The following is a 19,680-nucleotide window of genomic DNA, read 5'->3' as shown; positions in this document are numbered from 1 at the left end:
TAAAGTCTAATGTTTTGACCTTAACGATATCGATATTTAAGGAACTGTATTTGCTTTGGATGGTCTTGAAAGCCAATTAATCTACCGACACTTCATAATATAAATTTACTTTTTGCATGTTAAAAAGAAACAAGTAAACGGTTAGTAAAAAAAGAAAGTAATGTATTCAGATTATGCCATAATATATATTTTCGTTGTCGTTTTCGAATTCTTTCCCTAACCATCTCAAGAATTACATGGTAAGATTCCCAGTTAAGACTTTTTTAAGAGAACATTAGATTGTCTAATTGCTAGGCCACCAGGCACATATACTTTTATCGTGTCAATTGTTATAAGTCTTTAAAACATGTACTCTTTAGCGTTTCAATATTACCGCTCCAATTTTGCAAAAATCATCAAAAGACAGTTTTATCTTTTCATAATTATTTACTTCTTTAACTAGTTAATCAACCTGGGTTTAACCCAGACATGTTAATTAAAATTGTAAAACTATAAAATAAGTTAAAAGAAATTATGTAGTATTTGTTTTTAAAACATTATAACTTGATATAAATCTAATAATTCAACTAAAACAATAATTATATAGTTAATAAATCAACTAAATAAAAACAATATTTTATTTATGATATTATATAAGAGAGATTTTTTATTCTTTAAACAAATGATTGATATTTTTAAGTTATTTCTATATTATTTATATAGATATGACATCATAATTAAATAAAAAGAATTTTTAAGTGAAATATGATTTTGTCACATCAACAACTTTCTAATAATACCTATAAAAAACAATCTTGTTTTATTATATATAGAGATAGAGATTTAGTTTTGTAAAAAATATTTTTGACTTTTTGACTAACTTTAGTAACTTTTGATCCAGGCCCAAAAATAATGTTTGCTTGGGCTATTGGCCCATACAAATAAAATGAAAATGAAAACCCCACATCATCTTAGAAATGAAATACAGCACAAAATAGAAAGCTTATCTGCATATCTTTACATAACAAACACACACATTGAGACAAAGGTTGTGCTCCAATGGCAACTTTCAGGATCCAAACTCATCCTATAAACCATTGCAATAATTTTGGTTACATAAAAACTCGTCTTCCTTCTTCCATCTTTTGTACAATGCAGCAACAGCCTCCTCAAAATAACATTAAGGTATCAACATTTTTATCAGTAGGATGTTATTTTAGGCACGTGCATCCTTTTTCCATACATAAATAATATATACCGTGTGAGTAGTTCTTTCCGCAGACTGAATGTTCATCTGTTTTGTGTGGTATCTTAGAGAGTCAAATATAGTTAGAACTTTCAAGGAAACATATCAAATCATACTTCCTAAATAACATCGTACCGTTATACCAAGTGTAAGTTATTTATTCTGTCACTTCCTCTCATATATTGAGTTTATGAAGTTTCATTTTAAGAAAAATATCATTACTTAGAACTTAGAAGAAGCTTTATGCAGGTTATTTACTTTTTCCTTGTACAAATAATGGACGCGGTTTAAGTTGTCACATTAGTGCACAAGAGTAAAAGATGTGTTTTTACTATCAATTCACATCAAAATAACTACTTGAAATTCGAAAACTCAAACAGAAACAAGTATCTTATCAAATGTAATGTTAATCAACAGGTGGTAATTAATGGTGCAGCTAAGGAAATTGGAATGGCTGCAGTATTAGCCGTCACAAGAGCAAGAGGAATGGAACTCGCTGGAGCTGTTGATTCACACCTTGTAGGAGAAGACATAGGAAAGGTCTGAATATGTTTTATGTTTGTTGTAACATCATAAAATCTTAATATCATACCCGAAATATTTAATTTTCCAGTTTGTTTAAGGTATGCGGTATGGAAGAAGCTTTAGAGATACCTATTATTAATGATCTCACAATGGTACTTGGTTCCATATCTCAGGTAAATAAACTAAATCATTTGTATGGTATTAACTCATTTGGCTCTTGAAATTTAAACTTTTTTACTATTAAGTTCAATATGAATAACCTTAGTAATAAACTAATTTATTAACAGTCTAAATGAAATGTTTTGACAGTCAAAAGCAACATCAGTTGTAGTTGATTTCACTGATCCTTCAACAGTTTACGACAATGTCAAACAGGTATGGTCTTCCTACGAAGCTTACAAAAATCAGAATATCTATTTAAAATGTGTTTGATGTTTTGTGGTATGATTAATAGGCAACGGCATTTGGTATGCATAGTGTGGTTTATGTACCACAAATTAAACCTGAAACCGTAGCAGCATTATCTGCCTTCTGTGAGAAAGCCAGCATGGTGAGCACCGGGTGAGACATTGGAATTTCAAAGTTAATATTACTTTTGAACGAGAACATTGATGATTTTCCCTCTTGAGAATTGCTTTTTAAGTTTGATGATAAGATAAATTGTGGTTATATATTGGGATATTTTGGTTTTCAGGGTTGTTTGGTAGCACCAACATTGTCGATAGGATCCATACTACTCCAACAAGCTGCAATTTCAGCCTCATTTCATTATAGAAATGTTGAAATTGTCGAATCTAAAGCCAACAAAGGAGTGAGTCAATCTATTTAAGTTTCTTTAAAATCAAGTTGTACTAAGTATACGTGGCAAAATGGGCAAGAGATCAACTGGCTTCGGGTCAAAACTGTAACTTTTAGTACAGGGTTATAAATTTATAATGGGTCAGGTTTACCCAAAGATTTTATTTGTTCTTAAAAAAGGGAAATTATATGCATTAATAATACAGTTCCAGCCCTTTAAACCCATACAATTTAGCTAAAATATTCATCAGACCCGTTTGAGGTTAAACATGGCCTTAATCGACCCAATTATTATGAGATGAATATGAACTGTTACCTCTTACTGAAACTAAAACAATTGGTAATGGACAGGCATTCCCCTCACCAGATTCTGTGCAAATTGCCAATAACCTCTCCAACCTTGGGCAACTCTACAATAGAGATGATCTTGAAACAGATATTCCGGTAAGAATGCAATTCCATCAAGCAATAAAACATGGAATGTTAAACGTACCGAAAAGTAAAACAACATTGTTCTGTGTCATAAGGCAAGAGGGCAACGAGTGGGAGAAGATGGGGTTCGTGTGCATAGTCTAGTCCTTCCTGGACTCGTATCTAGTACAACAGTTCATTTTTCAGGGCCAGGAGAGGTATTTTCTTCAATGTATATATTTTGTTCCTTAGTAGAACAATCATATTATCAATTATGAAAACACCTCTCTGATGAAACATCTATAACGAATGCTCTAAAAAGGAACCATAGCCTATGTGGTAATGTGTCAAACGTTCAATTGATTTATATACAGTTCTAGACATATGCTATGTATATATATATTTGCTCATATCTTATTCTTTACACAGATGTACTCAATAAAACACGATATAACGAATGTGGAGTGTCTAATGCCAGGTCTTGTTTTAGCTATTAGGCAAGTTGTACGTCTGAAGGTACTTACGAAAAACATTTACATCCTTTTGTCATCCTTTTTTTTTTTTTTTGATAAAACATGGTTTCTATATCCTGGTTTTCTTGATTTGCAGAATCTCATTTATGGCTTAGAGAAGTTTTTGTAGATAACAAGTGTCCTAGATGACTTTCGTTGATCGGTGATAGAAAGCTATTTTCCACTTGGAGTGTGCGGGTCATATTTCAAATGAATCATATCGCGAGTTGCCTTTGTACGTACCTTAGAACGATTGATATTGAGCATGTTTTGATACTTTCCATTGAACATGAACACTCATTTGATTTGGTCGCCAAAACCGATATATTCTAAGACACCTATATTCATAATATTTGAAAATTAATCTCAAGGTTGAGACATGAAAAAGTTCCTAGCTGGTTTTAAATTAACATAACAATAGGGTTTTGCATTAATGTAGCAATATGGATCAAAAAAACCAAACCAAAAACAAAAATAACTTGACTATCGAAACCGGACCACGCTCTCAGCCCTAACTACTTAGCAATAAAGCTAACATGATGCATATTTTAAATGCTCAAGCTATTGAAATTGCTTAAATGCTTGATATAGGTGAAATTGAATCTGGTAAACGGCTTAGTATAATTGGAACATTGAAATGCCCGGGAGATACTTGTTGGAGGGCTCCCATTATGTTTCTATTAAAAGTTTTTTTGCGGATGTACAATCCAACTTATACGGTTTTTAGAAAGGGAGATGATCCCTACACAACACAATTTTGCCATACACAACAATACATGCATCAAACAGTTGTATTACACAACATTTTAATGCATATATTGTTGTGTATGGTAAAATTGTGTTGTGTAAGGATCATTTCCCTTTTAGAAAAGGTAAAAAGGGGGGGATGTAACTACAAGATAAGAGGTGAACGTTAGTTCTACATAAGGAAAATACATCATTTTTAAATTTGTTTTCATCATATATTTGATGAAGTAAACATTTGTTTCTAAAACAAAAAAGTTTATATGAAGTAAGGAAGTAGTGACAATTTTTGAAAAGAAAATGGACCAATAGAAACATATCATGTGTTTTCAAAAAATTTATCAAAACAAATGCTAAATTGCAAGGGAAAGGAAACCAAAAGACCAAAAGTTAAAAAAAAAAAAAACAAAACAAAAAAAGGAAATTTGCTATGTAAAACAAGAAACCAAAGGAGCCACAATCGGCTCCATAGGCCGATGGACTCCTTGCCTAAACGTGCCAAAAAATGGGGTTAAGGGAACTGTTGTGTCAAAAGACGTCCTTGTGGAACATGCAGGACGTCCCGGATTTCGGGGTACACCCCTGTTCTTAAAACCGATGTCAAGGAAGATTCCCTTTGTTGATAAGTCACCAATTTTCTGAATTATGTGAAACGCATGGTGTTAATGTTCTTGATTAAGAGATGTTTCTTATTATGTGGGAAGGGCAGCAAGAACCGAGATACAATTACTGAAAGCTACCACTTCTATTTTCATATATGTAATGAAACAACCGATTTTCATCAGGTATAGGAAATTGATTTTAGGTTTTATGAGAAAATTGTGGAGTTGTTATAATTGAGCTCAGCTATGGATCCAAGAAAAGGTTATAACTTATAAATCATTCAAGATGAATGTTATTTGTAAACTTGCCAAAAAAAAAAAATTATTCCACAGTTTTCACATGAAAAAGAATTATAGATTTTTAGAATTTTAATTAAGGTATTTTGAAATTGATGTAAAAGATCATTCAACGTTAGGAAATTTGACATCCATTGTTGAACTATCCCAAGGCTTATCAAAATTGAGAAAATCAAGTCATTGATAGATTGATTCAAATCGTGTTGACCATTCCCGTGTCTACTACAATTACCGAGGATGCATTTTCAGCCATGAAAATTATGAAATTTGGATACATAATACTATAGTAGTGATTGTGCACCAAATCGCGTAAGCGTAATATGGGTGTGAGATCAAGAGGGTCTTGGGTTGTTTCTTGGTGATTTCCCGAAGGTAGTTTGACGCCAATGTGGAAGATATAAATTAGGGTTTTCGGCCAATTGGGTGATCGTTCCTTTGTAGGAGAAATCATTCTCCTTTTATAGGAGAGGGTTTCTTGGAGGAGAAGATTAGAGTTTAATCTTTTATTCTTAGATTTAGTTGTCATGGTTATCCGATTTGCTTCCCTAGATAGCGATCTTCATTAAGGTCGGATATATGAATATCCTTTTATCTTTGGAAAGGATATCTCTTAACCATTTAATCAATTAATTAAGCACCTCCGGGCTTATGCCTTTCGTAGACATGCTTCGTATTGTGATATGAAGGGGTACATCATCAAGTAGAATAAGTGACCAATTCATTTTTCGACCGTCTAATTCTTTATAGATTTAATTGTAGATGATTTAGTGAAATAAGAAAACGTTAAGTACAACTTACACTTTCTAAATGGAAAATTTATTGTAAAGTTATTACATAGTTATATTTTTCAGTAGCTTATAAAATTGTAGTTTAATTTCACATATAGTTAATTATGAAAACTATTGACTGAAAATTCTCACTTCGTGATTGATTTATGTGTGGGTTTGATGTGTTTTGAGGGAAAAATTGTATTTAAATTTCAAATTAAAATACTTTCTAAACAACTCTACTATGTAGCACCGAAACCGATACGGCAAAGAGGCACGAAAACGATACGGGAACGGAAAACGGAAAAAGTAAAAAACTTAGGATACATGTATGACAAAAATACGACAATAAAAAAATATAAAAATAAAAATATATTGATTTTATATATAGAGACTTAAGACTTGAGAGATTTTGTATAATTATATATGTATAAATTTATAATGCTTGATGGTGAACGGTGATCACGAATTAAGTTTTTCCTAATCAATTTTCGAATTAAAAAAGCCTGATGGTGATCTCAATTGTATAATATAGTTGACTTGTGTTTGGGGAAATACATAATTGCAAGATGGCAGTCATTTTTCGAATTAAAAAAGCTCATTGAAAACATAATATTAGTTAGATACGGTATGGAAGCTTCACAGAAATATTTCGGTATATATGGAAACTTCAAGGAAACATCTCGTACGCGTTTCGTACGAGTCTCTGTTCCCATAAAGTTTCCAAAACGGATACGCCTACCTATTTGAAGTTTCGGTGCATCATAGCCTATGATGCACCGAAACTCCTAACAGGTAGGCGTACCCGTTTCGGAAACTCCATGGGAATGGAAACTCGTACGAAACTCGTGCGAAACATTTCCTTGAAGTTTCCGTCTATACCGAAACGTTTCCGTGAAGCTTCCATACCGTATCTAATTAATATTAAAGTTTCAATGAGCTTTTTCTAATCTAAAAACGACTGTCATCTTGCGACTATACATACCCCTAAACACAAACCAACTACATTATACAATTGAGATCACAATAAGACCTTTTCAATTCCAAAATTAATCCGTGATCATTGGTCACCATCAAGCATATGTTATAAAATTATACATATATAATTATACATAATCTCTCAAGTCTCGACTCTCTATATAAAATCAATATATTTTAGTTTTTTTATTGTCGTTTCTTTGCCGTACCCGTATCCTAAATTTTTTAGTTTTGTCATTCCCCGTTCCCGTATCGTTCCCATTCTCTTTTACCATATCTGTTTCGGTGCTACATAGATCATAGCATCTCTACGTCAAAAAACTTATACATAATGCATTTTGTGTAAGATGACTAGTTTTATCCTTCATGTGATATGGGTGAATTTATAACAAAAAAATCATACAAGGACCTACTTACAAAATCCCTCCCCACACTTTGAAAAGCAAAGTCAAAAGGCCGACTCCTTGACTGACTCACCCATTCTATCTTCCAATCCAACTTTCCCTTTGTCTTAAAAGCACCATCCGAGTTCAACTCACCCACTCACCCACTCACCCACTCACTCACTCACCTCCCACCGAGTCAGCTACATTGTACTAACGCAACACACGCTTGTACCAGATCATTCCCCCTAAGACCTACCCTGTCAATAAATCCATCACCAGATCACTCCACGTGTCCCCAACCAACCGTCCGATCTCTTACCCCACACGCGTCCCAAACATTAACCGGCTATACCCAGTCAACCTTAGCATATCCACCGGCTCTTCCGGTCAACTCACTCCCCCCCCCCCTCTCCCCCTTCCCGCTAGATACATAAACTCCCGATCGAACCCTCTGCAGATTCTGTTTCAATATTTTTCTGACTTCATCATATATATATTTATTTATATCTATATATATATATTTACATAAACTAATTATAGTTCGCTCTTTTTACTGGTAAGCAATTTTATTTATTACTTTTAGTTTATTATTTAATTTATTTATTTGTTCAATTGCAGATCTTTATTTATATATATATTTTTTAATTTTATACATGTAATTTACGTAACCGTTATTTCTTTAAGTAATCAATGAATGTGATGAATTAAGATGTGATTACGTATTTTTCGGAGATAATTACCTGGAAATTTGCTGATTATGACTTAATTTTGTCTTAGCTGTTAAGTTTCTGTATAAATCAGGAACTTTCTATATCTGTATATATATATGTACACACACACACACACATATATATATATATATTATTTTGTATTTGCTAGTATTGATCTATATGTTGTTAATGTTATTTATTTATTTCATAATTCCAGGTATTATTTGAAGAAGAACTGCTGGTGGAAATTTATTTAATTTCCATTTTAAGATATTTTTATTTGTGAACTTTTTGAGTTCGGGGAGTCGATTTTGTGGTTAATTTTAGTTATTAGGAATTTTGAGGTTGTTGAGTAAATTAGGTTTAATTAGGTGATATTGGTAATAAACAGTATTTTTACAAGGGTTAAGAAAAGACGGAAAAACTGGCGTTAGATAATTACTTGGATTCTAGCCAGCAAGCGGCTCTATCACGAATGGGGACTGTTCGGGGTAATGTTGGAATGGGACATTCGTCGTCGAGTTCTGGGATTTTTTTTCAAGGAGATATGCAGTCTCAAGCTTTAGGTAATTCACATTTGGGGTCTTTTGGGAACTCTGCACCCGGAAATAATATGCGTTCAAATATGGTACCTGTTTCTGGTGATATTACTAATAGTATTGGGGCTAGTTCGTTGGTTACTGATGCTAACTCGGGGCTTTCAGGAGGAGGAGGTGGTGGTCCGCGTTTGCAGAGAAGTGCAAGTGCGAATAATGAATCTTATATGAGATTGCCTGCATCACCGTTATCGTTTACTTCGAATAATATAAGCATATCTGGTTCTTCGGTTATTGATGGCCCGCCTGGAGGAATGCAGCCGGGTTCTAATCAAGATCCACATTCCCAACAACAAGCGGGTCCACGACAGGGACAAGGAGGTTCTAGTGCCACATCGTTGCCTCCGCCACGAGTTATGCAAGTTTCAGTGCCGAATGGGTATAATGACAATATATCGCACTTGCAGAAGAAACCACGGTTAGATATCAAGCAGGAGGATATTATGCAACAACAGGTTGTACAGCAGCTATTGCAAAGACAAGACTCGATGCAGTTACAAAGCCCGAATCCTCAATTGCAAAGTTTGATTCAGCAGCAGAGATTAAGGCAGCAACAACAGCAACATCAGCTGTTGCAGTCTCTTCCACCGGTTCAACGAGCACATTTGCTTCAACAGCAGCAGCAACAGATGCAGTTGAGGCAACAATTGCAACAACAGAGCTTGCAACCTGCAAATACAATGAAACGCCCTTATGATGGTGGTGTATGCTCGCGGAGACTGATGCAATACTTGTATCATCAGAGGCAACGGCCAGCTGTGAGTATGATTATCATGAGTTCAGTTTAACCTTTCTATAATTGTTCTCTTTTAGATGTTGTAGCCACGTCTGTTTAGTACTTTAGTGTACCTTTTTGTTTATTAATGAAATGAATGCAGAGGTGCAAAATGGGCAGAAGTGGTTTGGGTAACGGGGTAAATTCGATGAATGTTAAAATGGGTGAATCATATTAATAAAAAACAGGTTGAGCGGACCCAATAGACTTCCTTTCCGCAAATACTCAAATATGTTTTGACCCGTTGCTTTTTAAGCTAAAACGATAATCTGGTACTTAAGAGATAAATTGTTATTTGAATAGATGCATTTATATATATGTGGTATGAAATTGTCACCTCTGAGTGGAAGTATCAATCTAGTTTTGAGTCTTCTGGTATTTTGTAATATTAACTCTATGTGATAAAAATATTAACAGGATAATGGTATTTCCTACTGGAGAAAGTTTGTGGCGGAATATTATTCTCCACGTGCAAAGAAAAGGTGGTGCTTGTCTTTGTATGATAATGTAGGACATCACTCATTGGGTGTATTCCCACAGGCAGCTATGGTATGTTTTGGGTTCTGTTGCTGACTCTATGTATTCTAACAAGGGGTAATGATCTAAAGTAACAACATACTTTTCCATGGTCTCTTTCTGAACATTCTACGTTTTTATGTTTTTGTTAACTGACTAACTTCTAAAACTTTTTTTTTTTTACCATCGTGTAACTTGATTGTCGAAAATGATGGTAAACGCTTGTTAAGCTAGATATAACATACCATAATTTAGATTACAAGTATGATTTGATACAATTTGAGTTGTCAAAAGGACTTGCATATGGATTACCCATACACTATACAACTAAGGTTTCGAGAATCCTCACATTACTATTACGAGTTTGCAACCTAAAGTATGGCATGTCATGCTTACCGTAACAAGATTTTATCATTCTTTTCTAGAGCTACTTGATGGTTAAAAAGAGACAAATTTTAAAGTGCATTGGTTAATTAAAACATAAAATAGTAGGAATGGTAAAAACAAAAAGGAGAAATGAAACTGTGGGAGTGTGGGTTGATATTTTAGATCAATACTCTCAACAAATGCTTCTTGTTTTCAGACGATGCTTTTTCATAGATGTATGTTTATGTTGGAGTTTGTACTGTTTGTGTTATTGTCTCTTGATCTTTGTAGGGGTATTTTTTGTTTTCCCTCTCCCCTTTGCAATAGGATGTCCCTGAGTCCTGACAAGTTTTATTGACTTTAAATATAGGATGCGTGGCAGTGTGATATCTGTGGGTCAAAATCTGGAAGAGGCTTTGGTATGTGATTTAGAACATTGAATATTGTTTGCAGCATCTTATTATATTGCAGTAAAGTTTTATGCTGTTTTAAGATATCCGGATCTGATCTGTACCTTTGTTCTGGTGGTATATTTTAACAGAGGCAACTTTTGAAGTACTGCCAAGGCTTAATGAAATCAAGTTCGGGAGTGGTGTTATTGACGAGCTTTTGTTTCTAGATATGCCTCGGGAATTTAGATTTCCTTCTGGAATAATGGTGTTAGAATACGGACAAGCTGTTCAAGAAAGTATATACGAGCAACTACGTGTTGTTCGTGAGGGTCAGCTTAAAGTTATTTTCACCCCTGACTTAAAGGTTAATTCTACATTTCTCTAGTTCTTTATATTTCCAGATCTGGAATGTAATAGTCTCTCACTTACATGAAAGTATATTGTCAGATATTAACCTGGGAATTCTGTGCTCGACGCCATGAGGAGCTTCTTCCCCGTAGATTGGTTGCACCTCAGGTACAAAATTTTCTTTTCACTAGAAACTAGAAGGGAAATTTGGGCCCACATGGATAAAGTTGGGAGGGTATAGGCAGGAAACCGTAGTCAAATACATCCAAATATGCTATACTGAAATCATGTTTAAGATCTATAAATAGGTTGGACCGGGGGTTGATTGACTGGTACTTATTTGTCAGTAAACTATTATGAATATTTTTACTAATATGTATATTTTCAACAATCTGATACTTACCAGTATCAAAGTAATTAGTATGATTGAACAAGTATGCTAGTATTAAATCGTATACTCCGTATTATATAACTGGAATAGCACACTTAACTAATTGAATAATGTTTGTAAATAGATTAATATCCTTTAAGTTATATTGTTTTATTATAAGTGATGAATTAATAGAAAATCATGGCCAATTTGGTAGCCGCTTCTTGTTATGAAATTCAAAAGCAATAAAAAAGAATTAGCATGTCTACTGTTATGAACCAGTTGAACTGTTGATAGTAATGGTCCATATGATTTGAATACTTTTTGGCCTGTTACCCAACCTGGCAACCCTTCCATTTCACAACCTGTACCAAGAGCTTAAGGATTGAATTTTTAAACCTGTTTCTTTTGTTCATCCATTTTGTTGTTTGCTGTTTTGCAGGTTAATCAGCTGTTACAAGTAGCACAAAAATGCCAGTCTACAATAACCGAAAGTGGTTCTGAGGGGGTCTCACAGCAAGACTTGCAGACAAATAGTAATATGTAAGTGTTTAGCCTTGTTTCTGTGCCCCTATATACACTTTGTTGAAATGACTCAAATTTAGGTAATGTTTTATCTCTTAACGGGTGAAACATTAAAATTTAGAGATTTAGCTTAAAATAAAATATAAGTGAAATGGCTTAAACCTGTCAAATTGGTTGAAATAGCTCAAAGTTTATATTTAATGTTTTAAACCTTATCTATCTCATTAAGAAAATAAAATTAGATTTTGCAAATTTCATTGGCATGCTAACGGTGGTGAAATGACTCGAATTCATTAAACCTTGTATAGCCTTGTTTTTGTGCACCTATATAAAAGTATTCAAACGATGACTCAATTTTGGGTTATGCATCATTTTTTAATGGGTGAAACAAGATTAAGAGATTTAGCTCAAGATAAAATAAGCGAAATGGCTTGAATCTGTCATATAGGCCAAAATTGCTCAAAGTTCAAATCGAGAAATGGTCCAAATTTTTGTTGTGTTAAACCTTATTATTATTTTTATTTTTTTTTTAAATTAAGAAATTAGTTTCTTCTTAAGGCATAAAGAAACTTTGATAGTAAATTGCACATGAACATCTGAACTAAATCAAATTCATGATATTCTTCTTCCCTATCCTAATTCTCCAGAATATGAACAGAAAATTGAAAGATCAGAAAAAAAACAAGTAAAAAGAGATTTCAAATTACAGGTTAAAGTTTTTATTAAACGCAATTCTAACTAACCCTAATAGATTCTTCAAACTTCATTTGCATACTAATAATGTACAAAGATAAAAATATTTTGGATAAGAGTGCTTCAGATCAACCGGACTTGACGACCTTTACTTGTACGATATTCCCATTTCGACCTGTTAGGCTGTTACCCAACCCACGAGCCATCTTGTTCTACATTTCTAGAGGTGATCAATGTTTTGAGATTTTAGCTGAAGCTGTAACCAATTGTTTGGTGTGCCATAGGGTTGTGACAGCTGGCCGACAGCTTGCAAGGAGCTTGGAGTTACAGTCATTGAATGACTTGGGTTTTTCTAAAAGATATGTTAGATGCTTGCAGGTAATTATACTTCTTTGCTTCTGAATCTTGTGCTCGATAAATGTTTGGTATATTTTTGTAGCTCGGTTGAAGCTTACTGGATACTAATTCTTTGATATTTGTGCTAGATATCTGAAGTCGTCAATAGCATGAAAGACTTGATGGATTTCTGCCGCGACACTAAAGCTGGCCCAATCGGTGAGCCTCAACTTAGATAAAGTTGGAATGTGTTTGAAGAGTACAACCAACTTTGTAGCTCTACATGATTTTAATGGGTTGCTAGGTCAAATCAGTTGAACTTTGCTAGTTTTTAGGTCAACCAAGCTATATCAAGCCGAGCTTGAGTTTGGCTTTTTGTTTGTCAAGCTATTTGACGAGCTTTGTGGGCTGTTGTACATCCTTATTAGAGGTCACTAAAAATGAGCAGGCCAGATTGGGAAATGGTGGGTAATAATGGGTGACTGTTGACACATCACACATGTTTTTTAGTACTGGCTGAATCTGGACCTATAAACACTTTTTTGTCCTTGTTAAGAGGACAATTCTGTGAGGTTTCATTATGATTACAATTAGCATATTATCCCACAGTTTTTTTTTTGTCTTTCAAGTCGCCTGACCTTTTTACATATTTGGCTAAGTTTTCATTATTTGAGGTGTTAGATATAGGTCTACCGGTAACGATTTATCCAAACCTTCTCATTTCTACTTGCAGAGGGATTAAAGACTTTCCCCCGACAAACAAGCTCGACCAAATCTCAGATGCAGAAGATGCAGGAAATAGAGCAGATGACAAGCAGTATCCCTGGTCTCCCAGCAGACAGAAATGCACTTGGTAAAATAGTATCGCTGCATCCTGGGCTCAACAATCCATTGAACAACAATAATCATCAAATTGGTAACCGAGGTGCTCCACTAAGCGGTTCAGCCCAAGCCGCACTTGCACTTTCCAACTACCAAAACATGCTGATGAGACAGAACTCCATGAATTCAAATTCCCAACAAGAAGCTTCTTCTTCTTTCAATAATTTGAACCAAAACGGATACCCATTTCAGGGTTCTCCCAGTATGGCGGTTAGTGGTGGTGGCGGCTTCCCACAGAGACCCATGTTTCAGGCTCAACAGAACCACCAGCAGTCGCCTTCTCACAGTGGTAGTCAGGCCATGCAACAACACATGATTCAACAGATGCTTCAAGATATGAGTAATGGTGGTGGTGGAGGGCCAAAGCCTTCAGTTTCAGGGCAGAGTGGTGCTAGTGGGAGTATGAGTATGGGTAGAGAAGGCTTAAGATATGGCATGTCATCAACCGGGACGTCACCAAGACCACCAGCTGTGCCAACCAGAAGCAACAGTTTCAAATCATCTGCGGCTGACGGGACTGGCAACATAGTAAGTGGTGGTGGTGGCAATCAGAAGGCTGTAACCACTGATTTGGCGTCACATTTGTGTGATGACATTGTTCAGGATATAGCTAGTGAGTTTACGGGAAATGGATTTTTTGACAATGATGAATTGGATGAGGGGATGGGTTATGGTTGGAAGGCATAACTTGAAATCTATGTACAGCTGTATTATTGAATCCTTATATACCTTAATCTTTGTTTTCATTTTCAGTTCTGTAGCCATCTGCTATTAATTCTAGTTTTGAAGTATCCACCACATTGAACAAATGTCAATTTACAAGTTCTAGCTACATTCGTAGGGTGGACTTTAATATAAAACATTTAACTACCGTGTATGTATTTATTTTTGTGTTTGTTCTATACTTTATTGTCAGTGACAATTATTGATGAGCCTTTTGCAGAAGTAACGATCATTTCTGCAAACAGTGCTTTTGAAAAATTGTCATCTTGCCATATATGATGAATGTGTTCAAAATGTGTGACTAAAAGGATATTCAACTAATAGATCAAAGCATATAACGTAATTATTGCTATTGCAGCAAAATGACATGCCTACCAGGCTACCATAGGACCATGGTTCTGAACGTGCACAAACTGTTGAAAGTCAGATGACATGCACAAAGGAAATCGAACATTAGCTAAAAGAAGTGCAAACACAAGCTTTTTTTCTATCTTACAAAACACCACCAACATATTACAAGGCCCACAATCCCAAACGCGCGCGTTGAAGCTTGATGAGTGGTTTAAACCATTGCGCTTGTCTCAATGTTACTTGGACATATAAGTACAGAATCTAAGGACAAACCTCCCTTTTGATGAGTACAATCAATTTGGGTCATTGAGAATTTGATCTTTGTGGTTTCAAACGAGTCTTTGACAATAAACTCACCAACATGGTAACATAGCCATTTGCCTTGATCATTTAGGAAGTATTTGGACATGGCATGCCGACCATTTGATGTTGAAAATTTGAAGTGGACTGGATGACTGGTCCACCCATGAACTAGGTGATTGTTTGATGAACCAAGTCGCGCTTGACTTTCCAATGGTTTTCCAAGATGAAGACGGAAAAATAGACTGTAATTCCCCTCTGGGATATCGAATTCAATATCTCCTTCAACTTCTAGCCACCATATTTGTTTAAGGTATGCAATTGTATGAAATCTACAAAATGGAACCCCCGTTAATAAAAACAGTTAAAAAAAAAAGTTAATTTGAGAGACCAATTGCCCTTAACAATTTCCCTTTCGGAAAAAGTTATAAAAAACTATCCAATTTGCCCTTAATAAACTAATTTACATCCTACACCTTTATCTTACTAAAAAACACCATAAACTCTCATGTTCTAGGATATATCTCCACTACTACCTTTATATTAATTATATTTACATCAAATTAACTATACCATCCGACATTGTCATCATCACCAAGAGTCGTCGACATCATCATCAATCGCCGCCACCACCAGACCGCCACGTCACCATCGCCGCCGCATTGGCAAATACCATGCTAGTTCATATACAATCTTTCCAAGATGGAATGATTAATTATGTATGTGCAATTTATCAAGACGGTTGTACTTAGCTTTTTTCCCAAAAATAGTAGAGGAACTTAATCTGAAGCAATCATTTTTCCTAAAAATAGTAGAGGAACTTAATCTGAAGCAATCATTATCTTGTAATGCAATAGAAATAACAACGAAATGTTTCAACAAAAATGCATGCAAGTTTGTTTTTATTTATTTATTTTTATTTTATTATAACTAGTTTAAGAAACGAATAATAAGTTTATTAGATTTTCTTTTAACGGCAAATCTTTTGCAATACCTATATTACTCTCAAATAATTTTAGATATGTTGGACTGATCATCATACTCTAAAAAGCAAAAACCCTATGAAGTATTAGATGTATTAACTTCACATTGGTTGAGTTAATTAGATGAACGGTTTAAATTAAACCGGTTAGAGTATGAAACCGTTTAATAATGAAACCAAACCTTGATTGAGGAGTAGAGATATGTGCCCAATATCTCCTATCATGTATTCCGGTTATCTTCATGCCCTCCCAAGAAACTAACATGCACATCCCTCCTGTTCTCTTCTCGCACCAAACTTCCTGCTCATCATTAAAATACAAACTAATCAACATACATCTGGTCGTCTAAAGTACGTTTAAGGCTTAACCAACCGCCATTGTATGGTGAGGTGTCTGATGTCGAATACTGACTGTTCAAAATGAACTGAACACAATAAGTAACTTTCATTTAAGTCTAAAGCAATGATCTAATTATACCTTGGTACCATTGGAAATACGAATGGGACGACACAATCTACCATAAATATCATTCAAACAAAACTGATGATCATACTCGTAAAGCATAAGCAGTTTCTTCACTAGAACACCATAGTTTTCTGGCAACTTTGGTTCCCACAAGAAATCAGCAGAAGAAGCTCTATAGAATGCACGATTTAAACGGGCTAAGTTGCAGATCTCTACCGGGTCAAAGTGGTTGAGAATCATGGCTAGACAGTTCTCAGGCAAGTCTCCAAGACCAACCGGTTTGAGTCGAAGGCCACCCCTTCTGGCCCGAGCTTTTTCATTGTTCGAAAAAATGGTTGAAAGAACAGAACCCATGAACAAAAAGAAAAAATAAAGTTGTGTTATTTGTTGGAAACGGGTATCGGGCTTCTTATCTATCAAATATACATCTGCCGAGCATTTTATAATAGTTTATTATATAATGAAATACATCTGCCCGAGCATTATACAACAACAACAACTGTACCCAATCCTTGCGCGGGATATGGGGGAGGTGAGCTGTAGACAGTCTTACCTCTACCCAAGGGTGGAGAGACTGCTTCCATAAGGACCTCCGGCCAGGAAGATATAAAAGCCGTAAAAGGGTAAAGTGTTTATACCTGTCTGTCGAGAACATGATAAGACAATAATACCTGTCCGCTGGGTCCGCTAGGTATGCCTTCTTACGAGTAGGGAAGGGTAGCAAACGTACGGTAACAAAACCTTAGCACATAACATAAACTCTAGCAACCATATTACGCAAATAACAACATAAAAAGTAAGAGCATAATAGACAAAGCCTACCTATACATAAGAAATGACTAAAAACTAAGGGGATTAAACTATTTTCTAAACAACCTACGGAGCAGAGTACCTTAGGCCGCTACGGTAAACTAAAATAATGGGTGGTGCGCAACCTATGAAACACACTAATAAAGCCGCCTAGCTAGATTAAACCTAGTCCTCTCCCGAGCATTATATTACTCTTATTCAATTGATGATATGCTGAAAAAATGAAGCAACGAAATTGTATTTGTCGGGATTTATAAGAGCTTACGAGGCCGGTTAGCTTTTTCAATAAATTCTTTATAAGTTTAATGACTAATCTAAATCTAAAAGTCAATAACATGGATATGATGGTTATGTATTACGTAGGATTATGCAACTTTAGTGTTTTTTCTTTGACAAAGTACATCTTAATTGTATAATAAATAGTGAATTTCGGGAGTCCTTAACAATTATCGTGTTGAAACGATTATATCATTCTAATGTACTTCTTCAATCATTTAAATTGAAAGCATTTTGTTATGAATAAGTTTGTTTAAGTTTTTTTATATCAAATAATTAACGCGGTTTCAACTATTATGATTATTTTCTGTTATTGATTTTATGTCATTATATATTTTTGCTAAAAACTTTATGAAATAAATATTTATTTAAAGGCAATACCACAACGCTTTGCAATATTATTATATCAAATACATACATATATTTAATACTTGCAGTTAAAAAAAATAAATTAAAGTTTTCAATATTAATTGAAAATCCAAAAGAAAAAACAAAGTATGTAAAAAGTTAGTTGATAACCCGAATGAAAAATCCAAAATGGATACGATATGACAAAATTTAAATAATGGTGTGGAATGTCGTAAAAGATAATTTTTGATAACCCGAATGAAAGTTTTCAACACGTTAATTAGTTAGAAAGTCAAAAGAAAAAAATATGTATGAAACAAAAAAATAAATAGTAATATCAAGGGAGATTTATGATATTATCTACAAATCAAATTCTTCAATCGATTCTACTTGCTTTTAATTAGATAATTAATTTAATATTTGCTTTTAAGATAATCAAACTCACTTTTGTCGAACTGGATTTACTATTATACACATGATACGATCTACTCCCTACGTGCAAGGTTGTAAAACTCGGCCGAAAACTCAGAATCAAAATCGGAATCAAGGATTAAACGGGTTGAGTTAGCTAGAATCGATGAAAACTCGGTCAACGACTTGGTCGCGTGTAAAACTCGGTCAAACTCTCCTGTATCAGTCAAGAATCGATCGGATCGGTCAAGAATCAGGTCAAAAGTCAGGTTAACTTTGGTCAAAAATTTTTGAACTTTGAACTTTGAAGTATTATATTAAAGTTTTTAAACAAATTTGTTTTAATTTTGAAGTTTATTATATGTCATTTCAAAATTTATATATTTTATATATTAAAAACCGATTCAGTTTTCCCCTGATCCCGATCTGATTTTTTATAAACCTGTGACTCCCCTCCGCCGATCCGATCCTGAGTCATGAGTTCTCCAACCTTGCGTACGTGTAATAGTCATTCTTGATTACAAATTTAAAAACTCGATTTTAAACAATAATATTAGTTTTGAGTTTTTTGACGGAAATTTTGGTTTCCGGTGAAGGATTCGAGTTGATTTGGTTTGGGATTTTTCTCACAAAGGGTTTCTCGGATTGGGTTTTGTTTGAACCTTCCCGCCTAAGGGCTTTATGGTTTGGATTGGGTTTGATTTAGGATTTTTCATCAATGTACTATCTAGGCTCCGACGTCTCAAATGTCTTTCCATCAATCAGGTCAATAGTTCCGGCCTCTAATTCCGGTCAATAAACTGGCCAAGGAGTACTTAAATGGAACAAGTTTTGTGTGTTGAAAAGACCAAATTGCTTGTCACGTGATGAGTTAACGGACCCATAGTAATGTATGTTAAAATTTTGATTATCAGTGAAGCAAAGGCCAAAGGGATAAATTTGAAAGTTAGAAACGGTTAATGAAAATTCAGCAAATGACAAGGACCATATATGTAATCTACTTCTAAGTCATTTTGCCGTGATCGCATCATTATCTGAGTTTGTATATTGTTAATAAGTTCAATTTATTGTCGTGGTTACAAGATGTTTAAGCGTGTAACATGTTGGTATATGTCTTTTCATTGTCAAGAGAATGCAATGTATTACATGACACGTCTGTTAAAAACATATAAATGATGATATCTATCGTTATTATAAATGAAATCCTAATGGATAATTAGATATATCAACATACGTGTCCATTGTCGTGATTACAAGAC

General features: G+C 34.5%; 3 protein-coding genes across 4 annotated transcripts; 2 read left to right on the top strand and 1 right to left on the bottom strand.

Moving 5' to 3' along the window:
- Positions 1 to 993: 993 nt before the first annotated feature.
- LOC122581132 (dihydrodipicolinate reductase-like protein CRR1, chloroplastic) lies at positions 994 to 3,790 on the top strand. 2 transcript variants are annotated; one of them, XM_043753292.1, is made up of 10 exons: positions 994 to 1,164; positions 1,643 to 1,765; positions 1,849 to 1,923; positions 2,060 to 2,125; positions 2,205 to 2,300; positions 2,445 to 2,561; positions 2,900 to 2,992; positions 3,076 to 3,177; positions 3,389 to 3,475; positions 3,569 to 3,790. In XM_043753292.1, exons 1-10 carry the CDS (start codon positions 1,039 to 1,041, stop codon positions 3,599 to 3,601), a joined length of 918 nt encoding a protein of 305 aa, XP_043609227.1. In that variant the 5' UTR covers positions 994 to 1,038; the 3' UTR covers positions 3,602 to 3,790. The 2 variants fall into 2 exon arrangements, with proteins under 2 accessions (XP_043609227.1, XP_043609235.1); XM_043753300.1 differs by lacking the exon at positions 994 to 1,164 and adding an exon at positions 1,309 to 1,373.
- Positions 3,791 to 7,732: 3,942 nt separating this feature from the next.
- LOC122604286 (probable transcriptional regulator SLK2) lies at positions 7,733 to 14,624 on the top strand. The gene is made up of 10 exons (XM_043777175.1): positions 7,733 to 7,801; positions 8,173 to 9,309; positions 9,744 to 9,875; positions 10,579 to 10,627; positions 10,750 to 10,964; positions 11,048 to 11,116; positions 11,761 to 11,861; positions 12,821 to 12,914; positions 13,022 to 13,091; positions 13,606 to 14,624. Exons 2-10 carry the CDS (start codon positions 8,431 to 8,433, stop codon positions 14,439 to 14,441), a joined length of 2,445 nt encoding a protein of 814 aa, XP_043633110.1. The 5' UTR covers positions 7,733 to 7,801; positions 8,173 to 8,430; the 3' UTR covers positions 14,442 to 14,624.
- Positions 14,625 to 15,011: 387 nt separating this feature from the next.
- LOC122588190 (F-box protein PP2-A13-like) lies at positions 15,012 to 16,930 on the bottom strand. Its single transcript, XM_043760317.1, has 3 exons — positions 16,589 to 16,930; positions 16,293 to 16,411; positions 15,012 to 15,460 (listed from the first exon to the last, which is right to left on the bottom strand). The coding sequence occupies exons 1-3, from the start codon at positions 16,928 to 16,930 to the stop codon at positions 15,040 to 15,042; spliced, it is 882 nt and encodes a 293-aa protein (XP_043616252.1). The 3' UTR covers positions 15,012 to 15,039.
- Positions 16,931 to 19,680: the final 2,750 nt, after the last annotated feature.

The sequence above is a fragment of the Erigeron canadensis genome, chromosome 1, assembly GCF_010389155.1.
Source record: "Erigeron canadensis isolate Cc75 chromosome 1, C_canadensis_v1, whole genome shotgun sequence".
Classification (NCBI taxonomy): domain Eukaryota; kingdom Viridiplantae; phylum Streptophyta; class Magnoliopsida; order Asterales; family Asteraceae; genus Erigeron; species Erigeron canadensis.
This window is presented reverse-complemented; position numbering and strand designations above follow the sequence as displayed.